The following is a 16773-nucleotide window of genomic DNA, read 5'->3' on the forward strand; positions in this document are numbered from 1 at the left end:
ACACATTTAAACGTTTGTCGTCTCCACGCGTTATTGTGTATGTGCGTGCAGCGCACCGGAAGAATGCAGCGTCAAACTTGTACCGAACATGACATGCTGGGAATGAAATGACATCACGTTCGTAAGGCTTGTATCGCCATCCTGCGGCAGGGGTCGGAAGTGCAGCCTGTTTGTTTGTTTGTTTATGAGACGAACATCAAATATAATATAATAACATGTAAAGGCTACATCCGGACATTGTCTTCCTGTCCGACATGGATTTGAGTTGATCCGGCTAACTCGGATAGAAAGTCGTTGTCGGATCCATTTTAGATTCTACAGCACAAATAAAATAAAACAAACCCCTGTCGGGTGTTGCGTGAATTCTAACGCGCACGTTTGGGGGAATGAACGATAATTTAACAACACAAAAATGTATTTATTGGACAGTTCTGTGCCGTAAAAGACCGGAAACGCGTGTTCTTCGGGGGAAGCGAATGCTGGTCGGACAGGAAGTTGCGTCGGCTTTTCAACATGGCGGCGTCCAGGGAGGACGGATTCGGAAGGAGGCTGATCCCTTTCAACGTTCGGCGATGCGGAAGGTTTGTGTTCCGCCGAGTTCAGACATCAAAGCGTCATGAATTATCGAACATTAATTAATAATCATTTCACGCTACTCTTAAGTCTCAAACTTCAGACAACAACAGGCCAGTTAATGTTTTCACATCTATTCATACACAACAGAATAAACAAAGATGTGAATCAAGATTTAAAAAGGTATTTAGTAAAATCATCAAACACTGTTTTCTGCTAAATAGTTATTCTCTGGTCATTATTACTGGTGTGTGTGTGTGTGTGTGCGTGCGTGCGTTTGTGTGTGTGTGTGTGTGTGTGTGCGTGTGTGCGTGCGTGTGTGTGTGCGTGTGTGTGTGTGTGTGTGTGTGTGTGTGTGCGTGTGTGTGTGTGCGTGCGTGTGTGTGTGTGCGTGCGTGTGTGTGTGTGTGTGTGTGTGCGTGTGTGTGTGTGCGTGCGTGCGTGTGTGTGTGTGCGTGTGTGTGTGTGCGTGTGTGTGTGTGCGTGCGTGCGTGTGTGTGTGTGCGTGTGTGTGTGTGTGTGTGTGTGTGTGCGTGTGTGCGTGCGTTTGTGTGTGTGTGTGTGTGTGCGTGTGTGTGTGTGTGTGTGTGTGTGTGTGTGTGTGTGCGTGTGTGTGCGCGTGTGTGCGTGTGTGTGTGTGTGTGGTCGCTGCAGCCGACTGACTCACGGACTGATCGATGTCCGTGTCCCGCCCTGCAGGTCCATGTCCTGAAGGCCGCTCTAGTCCTTTGACCATGCAGTGTCCCCGCTCGCTGTCCCGGCTGCAGTGTCCCCGCTCGCTGTCCCGGCTCTTGTCCCTCAGCAAGGCGGGCCGGTCGGGACGTTCCGTCTCCCAGTCGTGCGTCTCCAGCCAGCCCAGTGTCCTGCATCATGGCCCGCAGGTATTCTGGAACGAAACGACTGGATCTCAAGGCTGATCCAGATCCAGATCCAGATCCTGGTCCAGATCCTGGTCCAGATCCTGGATCAAAGATGAAAGGAACTGCTAAACGGAATGTTTATTATTTAAACGCTATTGTCCCTCGCAGGTCTGGAGGCATTTCCACCAGAGCGCCGTGCACGCCGTGCACGCCGAGCGGCCGCCGCCCCCCGTCCCCAGTAGAGAGGACACGCCCCTCGCTGACGGCGGCTTGTTCGAGCAGGTGGCCGAAGACGCCAGGACGAAGGCCACCTTCAACAAGGTGGTGGACGTCTTCATCGGGGGCGACGTCCGGCGCCGCGGCCACGTGGAGTTCATCTACGCCGCCCTGAGGAAGATGCCGGAGTTCGGCGTGGAGAAGGAGCTGCCGGTCTACAACAAGCTGCTGGACGTCTTCCCCAAAGAGACGTTTGTCCCCAGGAACTTCATCCAGCGGATGTTCAACCACTACCCGCGCCAGCAGCAGTGCGGCGTGCAGCTGCTGGAGCAAATGGAGACCTACGGTGGGTGCGCCGTGAAGGGGGCGGAGCCAGCGAGGCAGAGGTCGCATCAGACGGGGGGGGGGGGAGGGGGGGGGAGCTCTCTCCCCGATCGACGGCCTTTACGAAACGTCTCTCCCTGTCTCAGGGATCATGCCCAACGTGGAGACCAAAGTCCTGCTGGTCCAGATCTTCGGAGACAAGAGCCACCCCATGAGGAAGTACCAGCGTCTCATGTACTGGTTCCCCAGATTCAGGCTCATGAACCCGTTCCCCGTCCCCGATCAGCTGCCGGAGGACCCGGTGGACCTGGCTCGCTTCAGCCTGAGGCGCATTGCTGCCGACCTGGACAGCGAGGTCAACGTCCACCAGGTAGACTTTCGTGTCCCGCCGTTTACGCGCCCTTCCTGCCGAATTTGATTGGTCCTCGTCTCCTAGCTGCCGTCCACGGAGGTCACGGAGAGCGGAGAAGAGGTCACGGTCCCGCATGTCGTAGGTACGGAGACGCCGGAATGCCGTGTGATCGCTTGTGTTCGCGTCTCTTCACGTCCTTTCCGTCCCCTCTGGACGCCAGGCGTCCAAAGCCCCAGCCAGAAGGAATTATTGGCCAATCACAACCCCAGCCGGCCGGTGGTTGTGGAGGGGCCCTTCCCCCTTTGGCTGAAGAAGACGTGCGTGTACTACTACGTCCTCCGGGCGGACCCCACGCCGCCGGGCGAGAAGGTAGGGACACGTTCTGGACCGTGGCTTCGAGTCCCCCGCCCGGCCTGGTCCTCCCAACCTGCCCCATCGACTTTAAGGGGTTTTAAACGGCATATTTAGATACTTAAGACGAGCATGAACCTCTGGCGAAGCAGTGCATTGTGGGTATAGTATTATATTTTACCCTGTTAAACTGAATGGAATTCATTTCTTTCTTTATGAAGTCAATTTGTTTGACGAATTTTGCCCGATGCCGTTCCCCGGCCCGGTACTTTTGCCCGATGCCGTTCCCCGGCCCGGTACTTTTGCCGGATGCCGTTCCCCGGCCCGGTACTTTTGCCGGATGCCGTTCTCCGGCCCGGTACTTTTGCCGGATGCCGTTCCCCGGCCCGGTACTTTTGCCGGATGCCGTTCTCCGGCCCGGTACTTTTGCCGGATGCCGTTCCCCGGCCCGGTACTTTTGCCGGATGCCGTTCCCCGGCCCGGTACTTTTGCCGGATGCCGTTCTCCGGCCCGGTACTTTTGCCGGATGCCGTTCTCCGGCCCGGTACTTTTGCCGGATGCCGTTCCCCGGCCCGGTACTTTTGCCGGATGCCGTTCCCCGGCCCGGTACTTTTGCCGGATGCCGTTCCCCGGCCCGGTACTTTTGCCGGATGCCGTTCTCCGGCCCGGTACTTTTGCCGGATGCCGTTCCCCGGCCCGGTACTTTTGCCGGATGCCGTTCTCCGGCCCGGTACGTGAGGAAGGCGAGGGAGCAGAACAGACTGAGGGCCCCAAAGAAACGAGTTCCAGGAAATATTCCTGAAGCCGTTTTACTTTCCCCCCCGACAGGGGGAGGAGCCTTACGATCGGGAGAGGAGCTTGGCCTATCCTCTGCAGCTCGACCTCAACTTGGAGTGTGACTTCGGGGATTACGAGGACTTCGATGTGGACGATCGTAAGCTCTCGATACCAAAGCCGTCGGATTAAACGCTTTCGTTGCTCGTTTCTGTTTGTGATTATTTCATAACTATTAGAAGTATCTCTTCCCTTCCCTGTAAGGTTAACGATCCGCGTGTTTGTGTCTCTGGTGTCCAGTGGACGAGGGGCCGGTCTTCGCTATGTGTATGACCGGCCAGGAAGACGAGGCCACCCTCAACCGGTGGATCTCCGGCCTCCAGAAGGACAACCCCATGCTGAGTCGGGTCCCGACTCTGTTCCGCTTGGATGCCAGGCTAGAGGAGAAAGAAAGAGGAGCGCCGACCTGACCTTCAGGGAGCAGAACAAGCGGCCATGGGGATAATTCTAAATGCTGATTCTGGAGTCCGTGCTGCCGAGTGGCTCAGCAACAATTAAGTTCACTCAGACTTCACCAAATTAAGAGGAGCTGAAGAGGTTGTTGGTTTGGATGCTCTCAAATAAAGTTTAAAAACTGCTCCTGTGTCAGAGTATGCTGAAACCACGTTCCCGTAGTCGAGCGCGTACTTCCACCAGGGTGGGGCGATGTTCCGGCCCTTTCCACAAAGTTTCTGCACAAATGCCTGGGAATGATGCAGACGGGAATGATGTTGCTGGATTTGCTCTGAGAAAGCCAAATCCCCCCTCAAAACCTGAACTGCAGGCTTTTAAAACAGAATTAGCTAACAGGTTAACTCATCTATGCGTTGTGCACATCACTTGTTTTTGGTCCCATCACCTGGGCCGATGGGAAATGTCCCATCAATCAGCCTCTTTCCTTCAGTCGTTGTGTAATTGTCGTCCGCTTGGACTTTCAGAATGGAGGACAAACAAACTATAAATGCTAATTGGAGACGAGAACACATAGAAAATGAAAGGGCTCCGAGTAGATGCCAGGTGGTATACCTAATAACCAGCAGTAATAAAAGTAGTAATTACTGGACAGTTTGGTCTGTTTTAATCCGGTGTTTTAATCCCTGGGGATTAAATTGTTTCTTTTTAAAAAGCCTGGAAACTTTCGATTGTTCGGTTTTGTGTCGAGTTATTTTCACGTTAACACTTTCTCTGCCAGCGCTGAACAACCCCTCGCCAAAACCTTCAATCCAGCAATATGAGAACACAGAACCTTCCATCCAGGACCTTTGGGTCGGGGTTAGCGGAGAAAAGCGTCTCAGAACCAGCACCAAGGTAGAAAAGGTTTATTTCTGAAAAGGCATTAAATAAACGGGGTCATGTCAGAAGTACATTCTTTGAAGATAAAGTATCTTGATCACTTGAAGTATTTATTCCTGTTGTCGTTGTACAAGTCTGCACCCACCCCTCCCCCCGCTTCAAACATGAATATTTCAACATTTTCCTTTGATGAACAGAGAAACATGGAAATCCATTCACTTCCTGTCCACGACGCGACTGTCCACCCGTCTCCTCCTCATGCAAGGACATCGGGGGACAGAAATAAATTACATGTTTGTATCTACAGCCAACCTGGCAGCTCAGAACCACGTGAACATTTTGTGTATTTACAGTACAGATGGTGCAGAGACACGAAGAAGCTGCAAGTCAACGTGTTGGGTTCCAGAACCTCAACCCAAACCGGTCCAGAACAAACCAGGAAGTACTGGAGGAGTAAATACTGCATGACAGGAAGTACGGGAGGAGTAAATACTGCATGACAGGAAGTACGGGAGGAGTAAATACTGCATAATATTCGGCCCAGGCGTGACAATCTGCTGCGTATCCGACTAGTTCTGCTCGCTGGGGAGTTCCTGATCCCCCCCCCCCCCAGGGGTAAAGTACAGCGTGAACGTTTTAAAGTATTCCTCACCTCCACCTGCCGACCGCCTCCTCAGAAAATGCCGCTCCTGCTCCTGTTCGACTCCCTTTGTGAGGTCACTTCCTGTTTCCTTTCAAGCAGCGGACTCTTTGAAACATTGTCACTACCCAGAATGCTTAGAGGAGCATTCGTAGTCTTCAGTGGCGATCGCAATGAACGCTTGTGGCATTTTGTTGTTTCTGTTTTACCAGTACATGGTTTTACAACGCAAACTAGAACTATTGGAATCCAAGGTTTATTTGGGAATGGATTAGATTTATGCGTACAGGAAGCTCTCAGCACAGCGGGAGGAACTCCTGTGATCTTTAGGGACCTTTTCCTTTTCATTCTTAAATAGGACAACAGCAAAAAGGTGTAAATAAATGAGGTAACGCTGCTTTGTTCTGCAGGAAGGGTTCTAGTCAAGGTGACTTGACTTAAACACAAGTCCTAATAAATAACACAAAGACGAGGTTGTGTGATCCGTGATCTTCAGTCGACTGCGCCTCCGTTTGTGTCTGGAAAACAAGTCGGACGGGTTTGGTAAACAACAACAACAACAACAACAACAACAACAGATACATGGTCCAACCAGCAGTAATAAATGCATTTATTAACTCATTTAAAGACGAGCTAGAGCTGGTTTTAGGCACGGAGGGGAAAGACGTCATGTAGGATTATAAATATCTACCTAATACACAAACATACACGACTACATATACATACATGTGTATATATACAGTATATATAACACTGTGAAGAATCGTGTGCAGGCAGGCTGGAACGGGGGGAGGAGAGTATCAGGTGTGCTCTGTGATAGGACGAAGGGACAGGTCTACAAGACAGTGGTGAGGACAGCCATGATGGACGGCTTAGAGACAGTGGTGAGGACAGCCATGATGGACGGCTTAGAGACAGTGGTGAGGACAGCCATGATGGACGGCTTAGAGACAGTGTCTCTGAGGAAAAGAAAGGAGGCGGAGCTAGAAGAGGAGGAGATGAAGATGCTGAGGTTCTCCTTGGGAGTGACCAGGTTGGACAGGATTAGAAATGAGACAATAAGAGGGACAGTGAAGGTTAGACGTTTTGGAGACAAGGTCAGAGAGACCAGACTTTGATGGTTTGGACATGTCCAGAGGAGAGACAGGGACTATATCGGTAGAAGGATGCTGAGGATGGAACTGCCAGGGAACAGGACTAGAGGACGACCCAGGAGAAGAGACATGGACGTAGTGAGGGAGGACATGAGAGTGGCTGGTGTTGGGGAGGACGATGCTAAGGACAGGACTAGAGGACGACCCAGGAGAAGAGACATGGACGTAGTGAGGGAGGACATGAGAGTGGCTGGTGTTGGGGAGGACGATGCAAAGGACAGGGTGAAGTGGAGAACGTCAGGTTGCTGTGGCGACCCCTCGGGGGACAAGTAGGACGTACAGTAGCAGTAGTATCTCTTGAACTAAATGGATCGTTAACACGGATGTGATTGGTTGTCTGCCTACATGCCGCCCTGTGATTGGCTGCAGCTCTCAGGTGAAACCCGCCGCATCCCATAATAACTCTCGTTGCGCTCGGTACCTGTCGGCGCCCCGCCGTGCTGCCGGAGCTGGCTGGTGAAGAAGCGTTCCCGCTGGGACACCTGCTCGTCCCAGGTCTCCAGGATGGTCCGCTTGTCCCCGGCGTGCAGGGACAGCGTGTCCGGGTGCGCCTCGTCGATGTGCGCCCTCACGCCCTCCAGGCTGTGGGAGTACTGCAGCTCGCCGCACGCCATGCACACCAGCAGCTGGTTGAGCGGGTCGTAGTCCATCAGGTAGTGGTTCCTCCACGCGGCGTCCCACACGGGGCCGTCCTCTCGGTGGCTGCGCTCATCGTCAGGGGGCGGAGGCTCCGCCTCCTCATCTAAACGCACCAATCAGATACATTCTTGTAGCAAGTCTGTGTTTGATCGTCCTTGAATTTGATTGGTTCCTACTTCACCCGCGCTCGGCGCTAAATGGAAGCCCGGGAAGGATCCGAGGTCGTCGACCAGCGGCGTCCTGGAAAACAGCGACGGTCCGGTTACGCCAGCGTGAAGCGCGAGGAGAGCGGAACGTACGGGAAGAACTCACGTCAGGAAATCGTCCGGTTCCTCATTGGGGCTCAGCCACTGGGGGGCGTCCTGCGGGGGGGGGAGAAAAGGAAGTCCTCATTTCAGCACCGCACCAGAGACGTTCTCCTATTCCTGCCTGTGTGAGGGAACCAGGGAGACGTTCTCCTATTCCTGCCTGTGTGAGGGAACCGAGACGTTCTCCTATTCCTGCCTGTGTGAGGGAACCGAGACGTTCTCCTATTCCTGCCTGTGTGAGGGAACCGATGAGACGTTCTCCTATTCCTGCCTGTGTGAGGGAACCGAGACGTTCTCCTATTCCTGCCTGTGTGAGGGAACCGAGACGTTCTCCTATCCCTGCCTGTGTGAGGGAACCGAGACGTTCTCCTATTCCTGCCTGTGTGAGGGAACCGAGGAGACGTTCTCCTATTCCTTCCTGTGTGAGGGAACCGAGACGTTCTCCTATCCCTGCCTGTGTGAGGGAACCGAGACGTTCTCCTATCCCTGAGGGAACCGAGGAGACGTTCTCCTATTCCTGCCTGTGTGAGGGAACCGAGACGTTCTCCTATTCCTTCCTGTGTGAGGGAACCGAGGAGACGTTCTCCTATTCCTTCCTGTGTGAGGGAACCGAGCAGACGTTCTCCTATTCCTGCCTGTGTGAGGGAACCGAGATGTTCTCCTATTCCTGCCTGTGTGAGGGAACCGAGACGTTCTCCTCTTCCTGCCTGTGTGAGGGAACCGAGACGTTCTCCTCTTCCTGCCTGTGTGAGGGAACCGAGACGTTCTCCTCTTCCTGCCTGTGTGAGGGAACCGAGACGTTCTCCTATCCCTGCCTGTGTGAGGGAACCGAGGAGACGTTCTCCTATTCCTGCCTGTGTGAGGGAACCGAGGAGACGTTCTCCTATTCCTGCCTGTGTGAGGGAACCGAGACGTTCTCCTATTCCTTCATGTGTGAGGGAACCGAGACGTTCTCCTATTCCTGCCTGTGCGAGGGAACCGAGACGTTCTCCTATTCCTGCCTGTGTGAGGGAACCGAGGAGACGTTCTCCTATCCCTGCCTGTGTGAGGGAACCGAGACGTTCTCCTATCCCTGCCTGTGTGAGGGAACCGAGACGTTCTCCTATTCCTTGAGTAAATGTATTTTCTTGTTTTAATACTGCAGTAACGACGGTCTCTTGTGTCCCTTTAAAAATACAAATAGCTGCTTGATATTTAACGCCAGTAAAAGTACCGTCTTATTATTATAATTCCATAAACCCCAGAAACCAGATAGTGGCTTTTTGACGCACCGGCGCGTCCCTCACCTGCCCCGGCGCGTCCCTCACCTGCCCCGTTGCGTCTTTCACCTGCCCCGGCGCGTCCCTCACCTGCCCCGGCGCATCTCTCACCTGCCCCGTTGCGTCCCTCACCTGCCCCGTTGCATCCCTCACCTGCCCCGGCGCGTCCCTCACCTGCCCCGGAGCGTTCCTCCCCTGCCCGGCGCGTCCCTCACCTGCCCCGGCGCGTCCCTCACCTGCCCCGGCGCGTCTCTGGAGGGCGGGCTGGGCGTCCAGCTGGGAGACACTCTCCTCGAGGTCACGCCCTTAGCGTGGAAGGCCTTCCGGGCTCTCTGCTCCTTCTTCTTGATCCTCCAGTACTCCCGTTTCCTCCTCAGAAAGTCCTCCTCGGGCTCCCCTGGGACGGGCTTGGGGGGGACCAGCTGGGTGGACGGGTCGACTAAATACGGGGGGATCTTTATGGGACTGAGGAGGGAATCTAAAATGTGTGGCTGCAGGTGGATGCTGGACAGTGGGTTGTCCGGGGGTGTCAGGGCGGGGAGGCGGGGCGCCGGGTCTGAAGCCACGCCTTTAAACGTCCACCGTATTTCCTGCTGACTCTCTGCAGCTCCGTCGTGATCAGACCCAATCCGGGAGCGTCCGACAATCGCTTTGAGTCGCTCACTCCTGGACGAGCAGGAGACGCTGGGGGTGGGCGTGTGGTTCTGGGGCGAGTGGTTCTGGGGCGAGTGGTTCTGGAGCGAGTGGTTCTGGAGCGAGTGGGGCGGGGGCTCAGCGTTGCAGGCTGCAGGGCTCACAACACGGGACGTCGGTAGGCTGGTCACCGCAGTGGGACAGGCGGCGGCCTCCTGAACGGGGCTGACGTTAATGAGGTCTGACACCTGGAGGAAGACACAACAGAGACACAACAGGGAGAAAACAGGGAGACACAACAGGGAGACACAACAGGAAGACACAACAGGAAGAAAACAGGGAGACACAACAGGAAGAAAACAGGGAGACACAACAGGGAGAAAACAGGGAGACACAACAGGGAGACACAACAGGGAGACACAACAGGAAGACACAACAGGAAGAAAACAGGGAGGCACAACAGGAAGAACACAGGGAGACACAACAGGAAGACACAACAGGAAGAAAACAGGGAGACACAACAGGGAGAAAACAGGGAGACACAACAGGAAGAAAACAGGGAGACACAACAGGAAGACACAACAGGGAGAAAACAGGGAGACACAACAGGAAGACACAACAGGAATACATAAACAATGTGAACAGCACAGACCAGATCTGCAGCAGAACTTTTAAATGCAAATCGCTAAAAGAACAAAATCTTGTCCTGAAATGACTCAAATCTATACGATCAATCGTAATCATTGATTCAGGCTATCAAACAAACCCAAACGGGAGCAGAGCTCCAGCTTCAGGACTTCAGGACAGTGCTCAGCTTTATTAGCCTTTAAAGCCCTAAACGAAGGCGGCTATGCTAGCTCACCTGGACGCTCCTGCAGAGCCTCCGGCCGCCGTCGTGGCGCCGCTCTGCCTGCCTGGCCTTCACCCGGGCCCGTTGCTGCCTCTTCATCAGCTTCCAGTACTCCCTCTTCCTCTGCAGGCTGCTCAGCCCGCTGTGCTCTATCACCACGCAGCAGAACTCTTCTGCCGACGGGGAGTCGTGGCGGCCCCGCCGTTGGTCGGGGGGTCGGCGCTCCGGGGAACAGCGGCGCCGATGCTCCTCCCTTTTGGTGCAGAGTCTCTTGGCTCTGCGTGGCGCGCCGTCAGCGGCGTTGATCACGACTTTTGAGGGTGTTTGTGACGAGTGCTCACGGGTGGGAGGCGAGCCCGCCTCGCTGGAGTCGGGACGAGGCGGATGAATGGCACCAATTTGCGTGCTTTCCTTCAAACGAGAGTTTGGTGAAGCTGCTGGGCCCCCCCAGGTGTCGGTACCTGCCTGCCGGCGCTTCATCTCGGTCGGGTCAGCAGCAACGGGAAACGCCTCATTCTGTCCAACCAAACTGGGAGTGAAGTTGGGCTCCTGGTCCTCCGACGTTAGCGTAGCGGTGAAGTTGGGCTCCTGGTCCACCGATGTTAGCGTAGCGGTGAAGTTGGGCTCCTGGTCCACCGACGTTAGCGTGGCGGTGAAGTTGGGCTCCTGGTCCACCGACGTTAGCGTGGCGGTGAAGTTGGGCTCCTCGTCCACCGACGTTAGCGTGGCGGTGAAGTTGGGCTCCTCGTCCACCGACGTTAGCGTGGCGGTGAAGTTGGGCTCCTGGTCCACCGCCGCTAGCGTGGCGGTGAAGTTGGGCTCCTGGTCCTCCGACGTTAGCGTAGCGGTGAACTTGGGCTCCTGGTCCACCGACGTTAGCGTAGCGGTGAAGTTGGGCTCCTCGTCCACCGACGTTAGCGTGGCGGTAAAGTTGGGCTCCTGGTCCACCGACGTTAGCGTAGTGGTGAAGTTGGGCTCCTGGTCCACCGACGTTAGCGTGGCGGTGAAGTTGGGCTCCTGGTCCACCGACGTTAGCGTGGCGGTGAAGTTGGGCTCCTGGTCCACCGACGTTAGCGTGGCGGTGAAGTTGGGCTCCTGGTCCACCGACGTTAGCGTGGCGGTGAAGTTGGGCTCCTGGTCCACCGACGTTAGCGTGGCGGTGAAGTTGGGCTCCTGGTCCACCGACGTTAGCGTGGCGGTGAAGTTGGGCTCCTGGTCCACCGACGTTAGCGTGGCGTCGGCTTGCTCCCGTTTACAGTCCGTCACTGTGCTGAGCGACTCCTCCAGGAGCTTCTTCATGGACGCCACCGCCAGCAGGGTGGTCGCCTGGCTGTCTGCCGTCAGAGCCGGATCACACTCGGGCGGGGCCACCGGAGGCAGGGCCACCGGAGGCTTGACATCTGGACAGATGACCTCCGCCTGAAAGTGAAGGTCGTCTTCTGGCAAAGATTCCTTCTCTTGCTTTATCTCATTTGCCTGCGCCATCACGGCCGCACTAACACCCTCGTTGGTACCATCTTGGACGCGGCCCGGCCGCTTCCCGCTTGACGAACCAAAGGTCGCCGCTACTTGCTTCTGGCCCCTCCTCTTCTGCAGCGTTGCGTTGACCCTCGCCTGCAGGACGCCCTGCTTCAGCCAAGCAGCGCGAGCCGCTCGCTGTTGCCGTTTCTTCGTCCTCCAATACTCTCTCTTCTTCGCCATCCTCTCCTCCTCGCTCAGCGCCGGCCCGCTCTTTGTGACGGCCATCTTCATGACGCAGCCGCTGGGCGCCCACGCCGCTGCCGGGCCGTTAGAAAGGACATTTTGAGGGCGAGAGAGCGTGAGCTGACCGCTAGCTGGCGAGGCTGAATAATGAGCCGTTGTGCTTTCCGGTTGAGCCCGCCGTCTGTCCGGCGGCTTGCTGAACGGTAGTCCGAGACGGGGAAGGCAGACTTTCACCTGAGGTAGCCGGAGTGGCGACGGGAGCTGCTCTACGCAAACGGGGCTGCTCTGCTGAGCACCAGGACGCGGTCCGACCCGGTTGGGATCTGAAGCTACAAGGAGCTCCTCTTGTCTTCTGCGATCCGTAGGAACCACGGGAATGCTGGCGGTCACCGTCCCATCCTCTTTGATGAAGCCGCCGATGGTCTCGGAGGCGTGAGTCAGCATGCTTCTGGCCCGCCTCATCTCCTCCAGGATGCTCTGGTAACGCCTCACTCGCCGCATCACAGAGTCCTTTTCCTTCAGCCGCGCCTTTAACTCCATCGACAGCTTGGCTCGCTGTTCACGCTTTTTGATCCGCCAGTACTCCCGCCGTTTGGCGATTACCTGCTCAGGTGTGTCACCGGGATCGATCTTGGGGACGTTTCTCATTCCGAAGATGGAAACGAGCAGCGGAGATTTACATCTCGTGCTTCTTTGATTCAGGAAACTCTTGTGCGCTTCGATGAGCCTGTGCCTCGGTGTTCTACATCTGGAGATTCCTTTGGAGACATTTGTCAGGTTTGGGTAACTTTGAAGCTTCCGTTGTGATTCTCCTGCCTGTTTCATGTCGGGCGGAGTCGCTAGATGTGGGCTTTGATCTTTTATCTGCTCCGGCTGAAGGCTAGCTGGAGCTAAAGCCGCATTGCTTTGTGCCGTTTCCTGTTTGACAGGTGCAAATGTCTTCGCGGCTCGAGGAGGACAGCGCTTCTGGATTGACTGAGATGAAACATGCGGAAGAATGTGGCTTCCCGCCGTCCTCGTCTTTCGCGGCGGTAGCCTCTGTGATGTCATCGCCGAGCCCTGCGTCTCTCTGGCTCTGGCGATCTGAGCCGCCACCTTCGCCCTCTGCTCCCGTTTCTTGATGCGCCAGTTTTCTCTACGCTTGGCTGCTCTTTCCTCCTCTGACACCAGGGGAAGTTGTGAGTTGTTGCCCCCTTTAGCCCCGCGTGAGGTGACCCAAGTGCCACATTGAGGCGTTGCGTCCGCTGTCCTGCCCTCGGTTTTAATATGAGCAGGGATGCCGGGTGTTGAACAAATGCTACCGGCGAAGGTTTTGGGATGATTGCGCTCCGAGACTTGAGCCTCGTGCTGCGCTTGAGGGGCTAGCGCTCCCTGCATAGTCTGGGTCATCATGGAACGGTTCCCCTTGATGGTTCCGGTCACTCTGACTGGAGGCACTAAGGAACTGGTGTTCAGCTGGGCTCTACTGGACGTGAGTGAGGTAAGGGCTTTGATCCCAGCACCCCTCGTTGGGCATTTCACCGTGACCGCGTCTCCCCCAGGGGCCTCGGCCGGCAGCCAAGGCGAGACCTTGTTGAGGTTCATCGTCTCGAGCCACCGTTCCTTTTGGTTTTCATCAGTTCTGACTGGACTTTTCGCCTCGGCTCTTCCAACATGCGACGCCGGACGCACGCCGGCCGGTTTGCACGACTCGCTGGGACGCTGTGAAGGACAGACGGCACCGAGGGAGCCAGATAAAGGGGACTTGGAGGGCCTTTTCCCTCGCCCGTCGTGCGTTTGGCTTCTCCTGCGCTCCAGAAGACGGGCCCTCTGCGCTCTTTTCTTGATTCGCCAGTATTCTCTCTTTTGGGCGAGCGTGGCCGTGTCATACTCCGAGACGCGTCGGTGCCGGTGGGATGACGGACCACCTTTACCTTTTGTTGTCGGCATGCTATCGCCAGCTTCCTATGTTACGGTTCTTCAGTTCCTCTGGGACGCCACAGTGGACATTCGTGGTCTGCCGACCCGCCGTCTCCGCTCTTGGACGTTACATCGGTGTCCTGAGGAGCAGAAACTAATCTTAAACATGGAGTTCCCCCGAGGAAGAACTTCAGTGTCATTTAAAAATGAAACCAATAAAAAGAGCACAAATCAAAGTCTTTAGAAGATCAAAAGATTTTCACATTTTTGAAACGGAAACATTTGAATTTTATTGTCTTCATGCTTCTAAAGTACTTTTGAACAACTGGTCAGGAATATTCTGTTAAGTATTTATGTATCCGTCATTATGCAATAAAAACAATCACCCAGCTTCAACCATTAACATGGTTGTGAAGTTTGCTGACGACACCACTGTGGTGGGTCACATCTCCAACAACGATGAGACCCACTACAGAGAGGAGGTCCAGAACCTGATGCTGTGGTGCTCGAGCAACAGCCTTGTTCTGAACACCAGCAAGACCAAGGAGGTCATAGTGGACTACAGGAGGTCCAGGAAGACTGAACACGCCCCCCTGTGCATACGAGGGGAAGCAGTGGAGCGTGTGGAGAACATTAAATTCCTGGGCATCCACATCTCCTCTGACCTCTCCTGGACACTCAACACCAGACACCTGGTGAAGAAGGCCCAGCAACGGCTCTTCTTCCTCAGGAAGCTGAAGCGGGCTGATCTCTCCTCTGTGCTGCTTGAAGACTTTTACCGGGCCACGATAGAGAGCATCCTGTGTCTCAGTGCGACCGTGTGGGACGGCAGCTGCACGGCGCAGGACAGGAAGGACCTATCCCGGGTGGTGAGGACAGCTCAGGGGATTGTGGGTCACCGTCTGCCTGATTTGGACTCTGTTTACACCTCCAGAGTCCAGAGGAGGGCCAGACGCATCGCCACAGACCCCACCCACCCGGGCCACAGACTGTTTGTCCCGCCCACAGACCCCACCCACCCGGGCCACAGACTGTTTGTCCCGCCCCCATCAGGGAAGCGGTTCAGGACAATCAGAAGCAGCACAGCGAGGCTCAGGAACAGCTTCTTCCCCCGAGCTGTGAAAGCAGTCGTTCCCTTGTAGCGATCTGGGACTTGGAATGGACGCTCTGAGCCTGTCCCACTGGGGACGCTCTGTGCTTGTCCCACTGGGGACGCTTTGTGCCTGTCCTGCTGTGCTGCTGTTGCTGATTCTCATTCTCCGTGTATAGATATTGTTGTTTTAAGAGAGATTGTGGTTTTCTTTCATGTCCCTGCGTGGGCCTTCACACGGCTTTGTCATGTTTGCATCATGATAATAAAGAATCTTGAATCAGCTTCACCTCTCCTCTCCAGAAACGCGTCCTGGCTCCAGCGGGACGGAATGAAGTCTATGGCACGTTACCGAACCCAGACCCGAATCCAGACCCAAACCCGAACCCAGACCCGAATCCAGACCCGAACCCGAACCCAGACCCGAATCCAGACCAGAACCCAGACCAGACCCGAACCCAGACCCGAATCCAGACCAGAACCTAGACCAGACCCGAACCCAGACCCGAATCCAGACCAGAACCCAGACCAGACCCGAACCCAGACCCGAATCCAGACCAGAACCTAGACCAGACCCGCACCCGAACGCGGTTCTCTCGATGCGCGGAGCAGCGGTCGTTCACTTCCGCATTCCTCGCTGCTCCCCGACGGCGCGGACGCAGGACGCCGTGTCCTCCGGCGCGGTCTGTCCATCACGCATCGCGCGTTTATTCCGCTTCTGTGTTTGTAAACACAAAGCGAGCTAGCTGAAGCTAACGCAGCAAGGCGCTCCGCGGAACGGCAGGACCCGCCATGTTGGACCGCAGAGCGAGTCTCTCTCTCTCCCTCTGTGTCTCTATGTCTCTCGCTCTCTCTCTCTCTGGCACAATGGACAACAGCTTCCTCCTCTTGTCCTCGCGGAGTGGAGCCTGCCTGATTCTGCTTCCTGTCTAAAACAACCCACGGAACACGCACGGTTCCGCGTGGGGACACGCGGAAGAGACGCATGCACGGCCGTTACCTTTGACTTCCACTTCCGGGACAGTTTAAGGGACGTTTAGGACAGATATTCAGAGACTTCCCTCCAGCCGGCCTCGCTGCCTTGACAACGCTGGAAAGTACCAGGATGTGGGACCTGGATCCGCGCGCCCGCGCCCTCTCTCGCGCGCGCACGCTCTCTCGCTCACTCTCTCTCTTGCTCTCTCTCGCTTTCTCTCGCGCACGCGCTCTCTCTGGCGCGCGCACGCTCTCTCACTCTCTCTCCCGCTAACTCCCTCTCTCTCTCTCGCTCTCTCTCCCACTCTCTCCCTCTAACGCTCTCTCTCTCCCTCTCGCGCTCTCTCTCCCTCTCTCTCTCCCGCTCTCTCCCGCTCTCGCCCTCTAACTCTCTCTCCCTCTCTCTCTCTCTCGCTGCGCAGGATACACCCTGGACACGTCACCAGTTCATCAGGGCCACAGAGAACACGCAGGCCCGAGACTGATGCTATTTCTCTTTATTATGATTGACCTAATCAATAAGACCCAATCAGCACGTATCAGGCTATCGTTGGGCGTGTCCGTCCGTCCGGAGCAACTCAAAACGCTCTGGATGGATGTTGGTGACGTCATCGGGAAGCGACGACGGGATTCTGGTGCTGATCCAGAAGAGATCCTGGATTATTGATCACTTTGAATCTTTCACTAACATTGGAGGCAATGAAGCGTCAAAATGTTCTCCTATTATGTTATAATATATTATGTTATGTTATGTTGTTATATTATATTATATTATGTTATATTATAATATGTTATGTTATATTATAATATGTTATATTATATTATATTATGTTATATTAT

At 55.2% G+C, this 16773-nt stretch overlaps 2 protein-coding genes across 2 annotated transcripts; one reads left to right on the forward strand and one right to left on the reverse strand.

Moving 5' to 3' along the window:
• The first annotated feature begins 510 nt into the window (after positions 1 to 510).
• Positions 511 to 4081, forward strand: ecsit (ECSIT signaling integrator). Its single transcript, XM_068755843.1, has 8 exons — positions 511 to 581; positions 1273 to 1454; positions 1602 to 1995; positions 2120 to 2343; positions 2410 to 2467; positions 2546 to 2694; positions 3505 to 3610; positions 3751 to 4081. The coding sequence occupies exons 2-8, from the start codon at positions 1308 to 1310 to the stop codon at positions 3918 to 3920; spliced, it is 1248 nt and encodes a 415-aa protein (XP_068611944.1). The 5' UTR covers positions 511 to 581; positions 1273 to 1307; the 3' UTR covers positions 3921 to 4081.
• A 712-nt stretch (positions 4082 to 4793) lies between these two features.
• si:dkey-28a3.2 (zinc finger translocation-associated protein) lies at positions 4794 to 7256 on the reverse strand. The gene is made up of 2 exons (XM_068755999.1): positions 6998 to 7256; positions 4794 to 5940 (listed from the first exon to the last, which is right to left on the reverse strand). The coding sequence occupies exons 1-2, from the start codon at positions 7224 to 7226 to the stop codon at positions 5915 to 5917; spliced, it is 255 nt and encodes an 84-aa protein (XP_068612100.1). The 5' UTR covers positions 7227 to 7256; the 3' UTR covers positions 4794 to 5914.
• Positions 7257 to 16773: the final 9517 nt, after the last annotated feature.

The sequence above is a fragment of the Brachionichthys hirsutus genome, chromosome 23 (genome assembly GCF_040956055.1).
Source record: "Brachionichthys hirsutus isolate HB-005 chromosome 23, CSIRO-AGI_Bhir_v1, whole genome shotgun sequence".
NCBI lineage: Eukaryota > Metazoa > Chordata > Actinopteri > Lophiiformes > Brachionichthyidae > Brachionichthys > Brachionichthys hirsutus.

Bases quoted from the DNA above. Each gene is read 5' to 3' on its own strand.
- ecsit (XM_068755843.1), top strand. From the start codon at position 1,308: ATGCAGTGTCCCCGCTCGCTGTCCCGGCTGCAGTGTCCCCGCTCGCTG. The intron at 1,455-1,601 runs GTATTCTGGAAC...TGTCCCTCGCAG, and splicing joins TCCTGCATCATGGCCCGCAG to GTCTGGAGGCATTTCCACCA. The intron at 2,468-2,545 runs GTACGGAGACGC...TCTGGACGCCAG, and splicing joins CACGGTCCCGCATGTCGTAG to GCGTCCAAAGCCCCAGCCAG.
- si:dkey-28a3.2 (XM_068755999.1), bottom strand. From the start codon at position 7,226: ATGGACTACGACCCGCTCAACCAGCTGCTGGTGTGCATGGCGTGCGGC. The intron at 5,941-6,997 runs GTACCGAGCGCA...CTTGTTTTCCAG, and splicing joins GCACGGCGGGGCGCCGACAG to ACACAAACGGAGGCGCAGTC.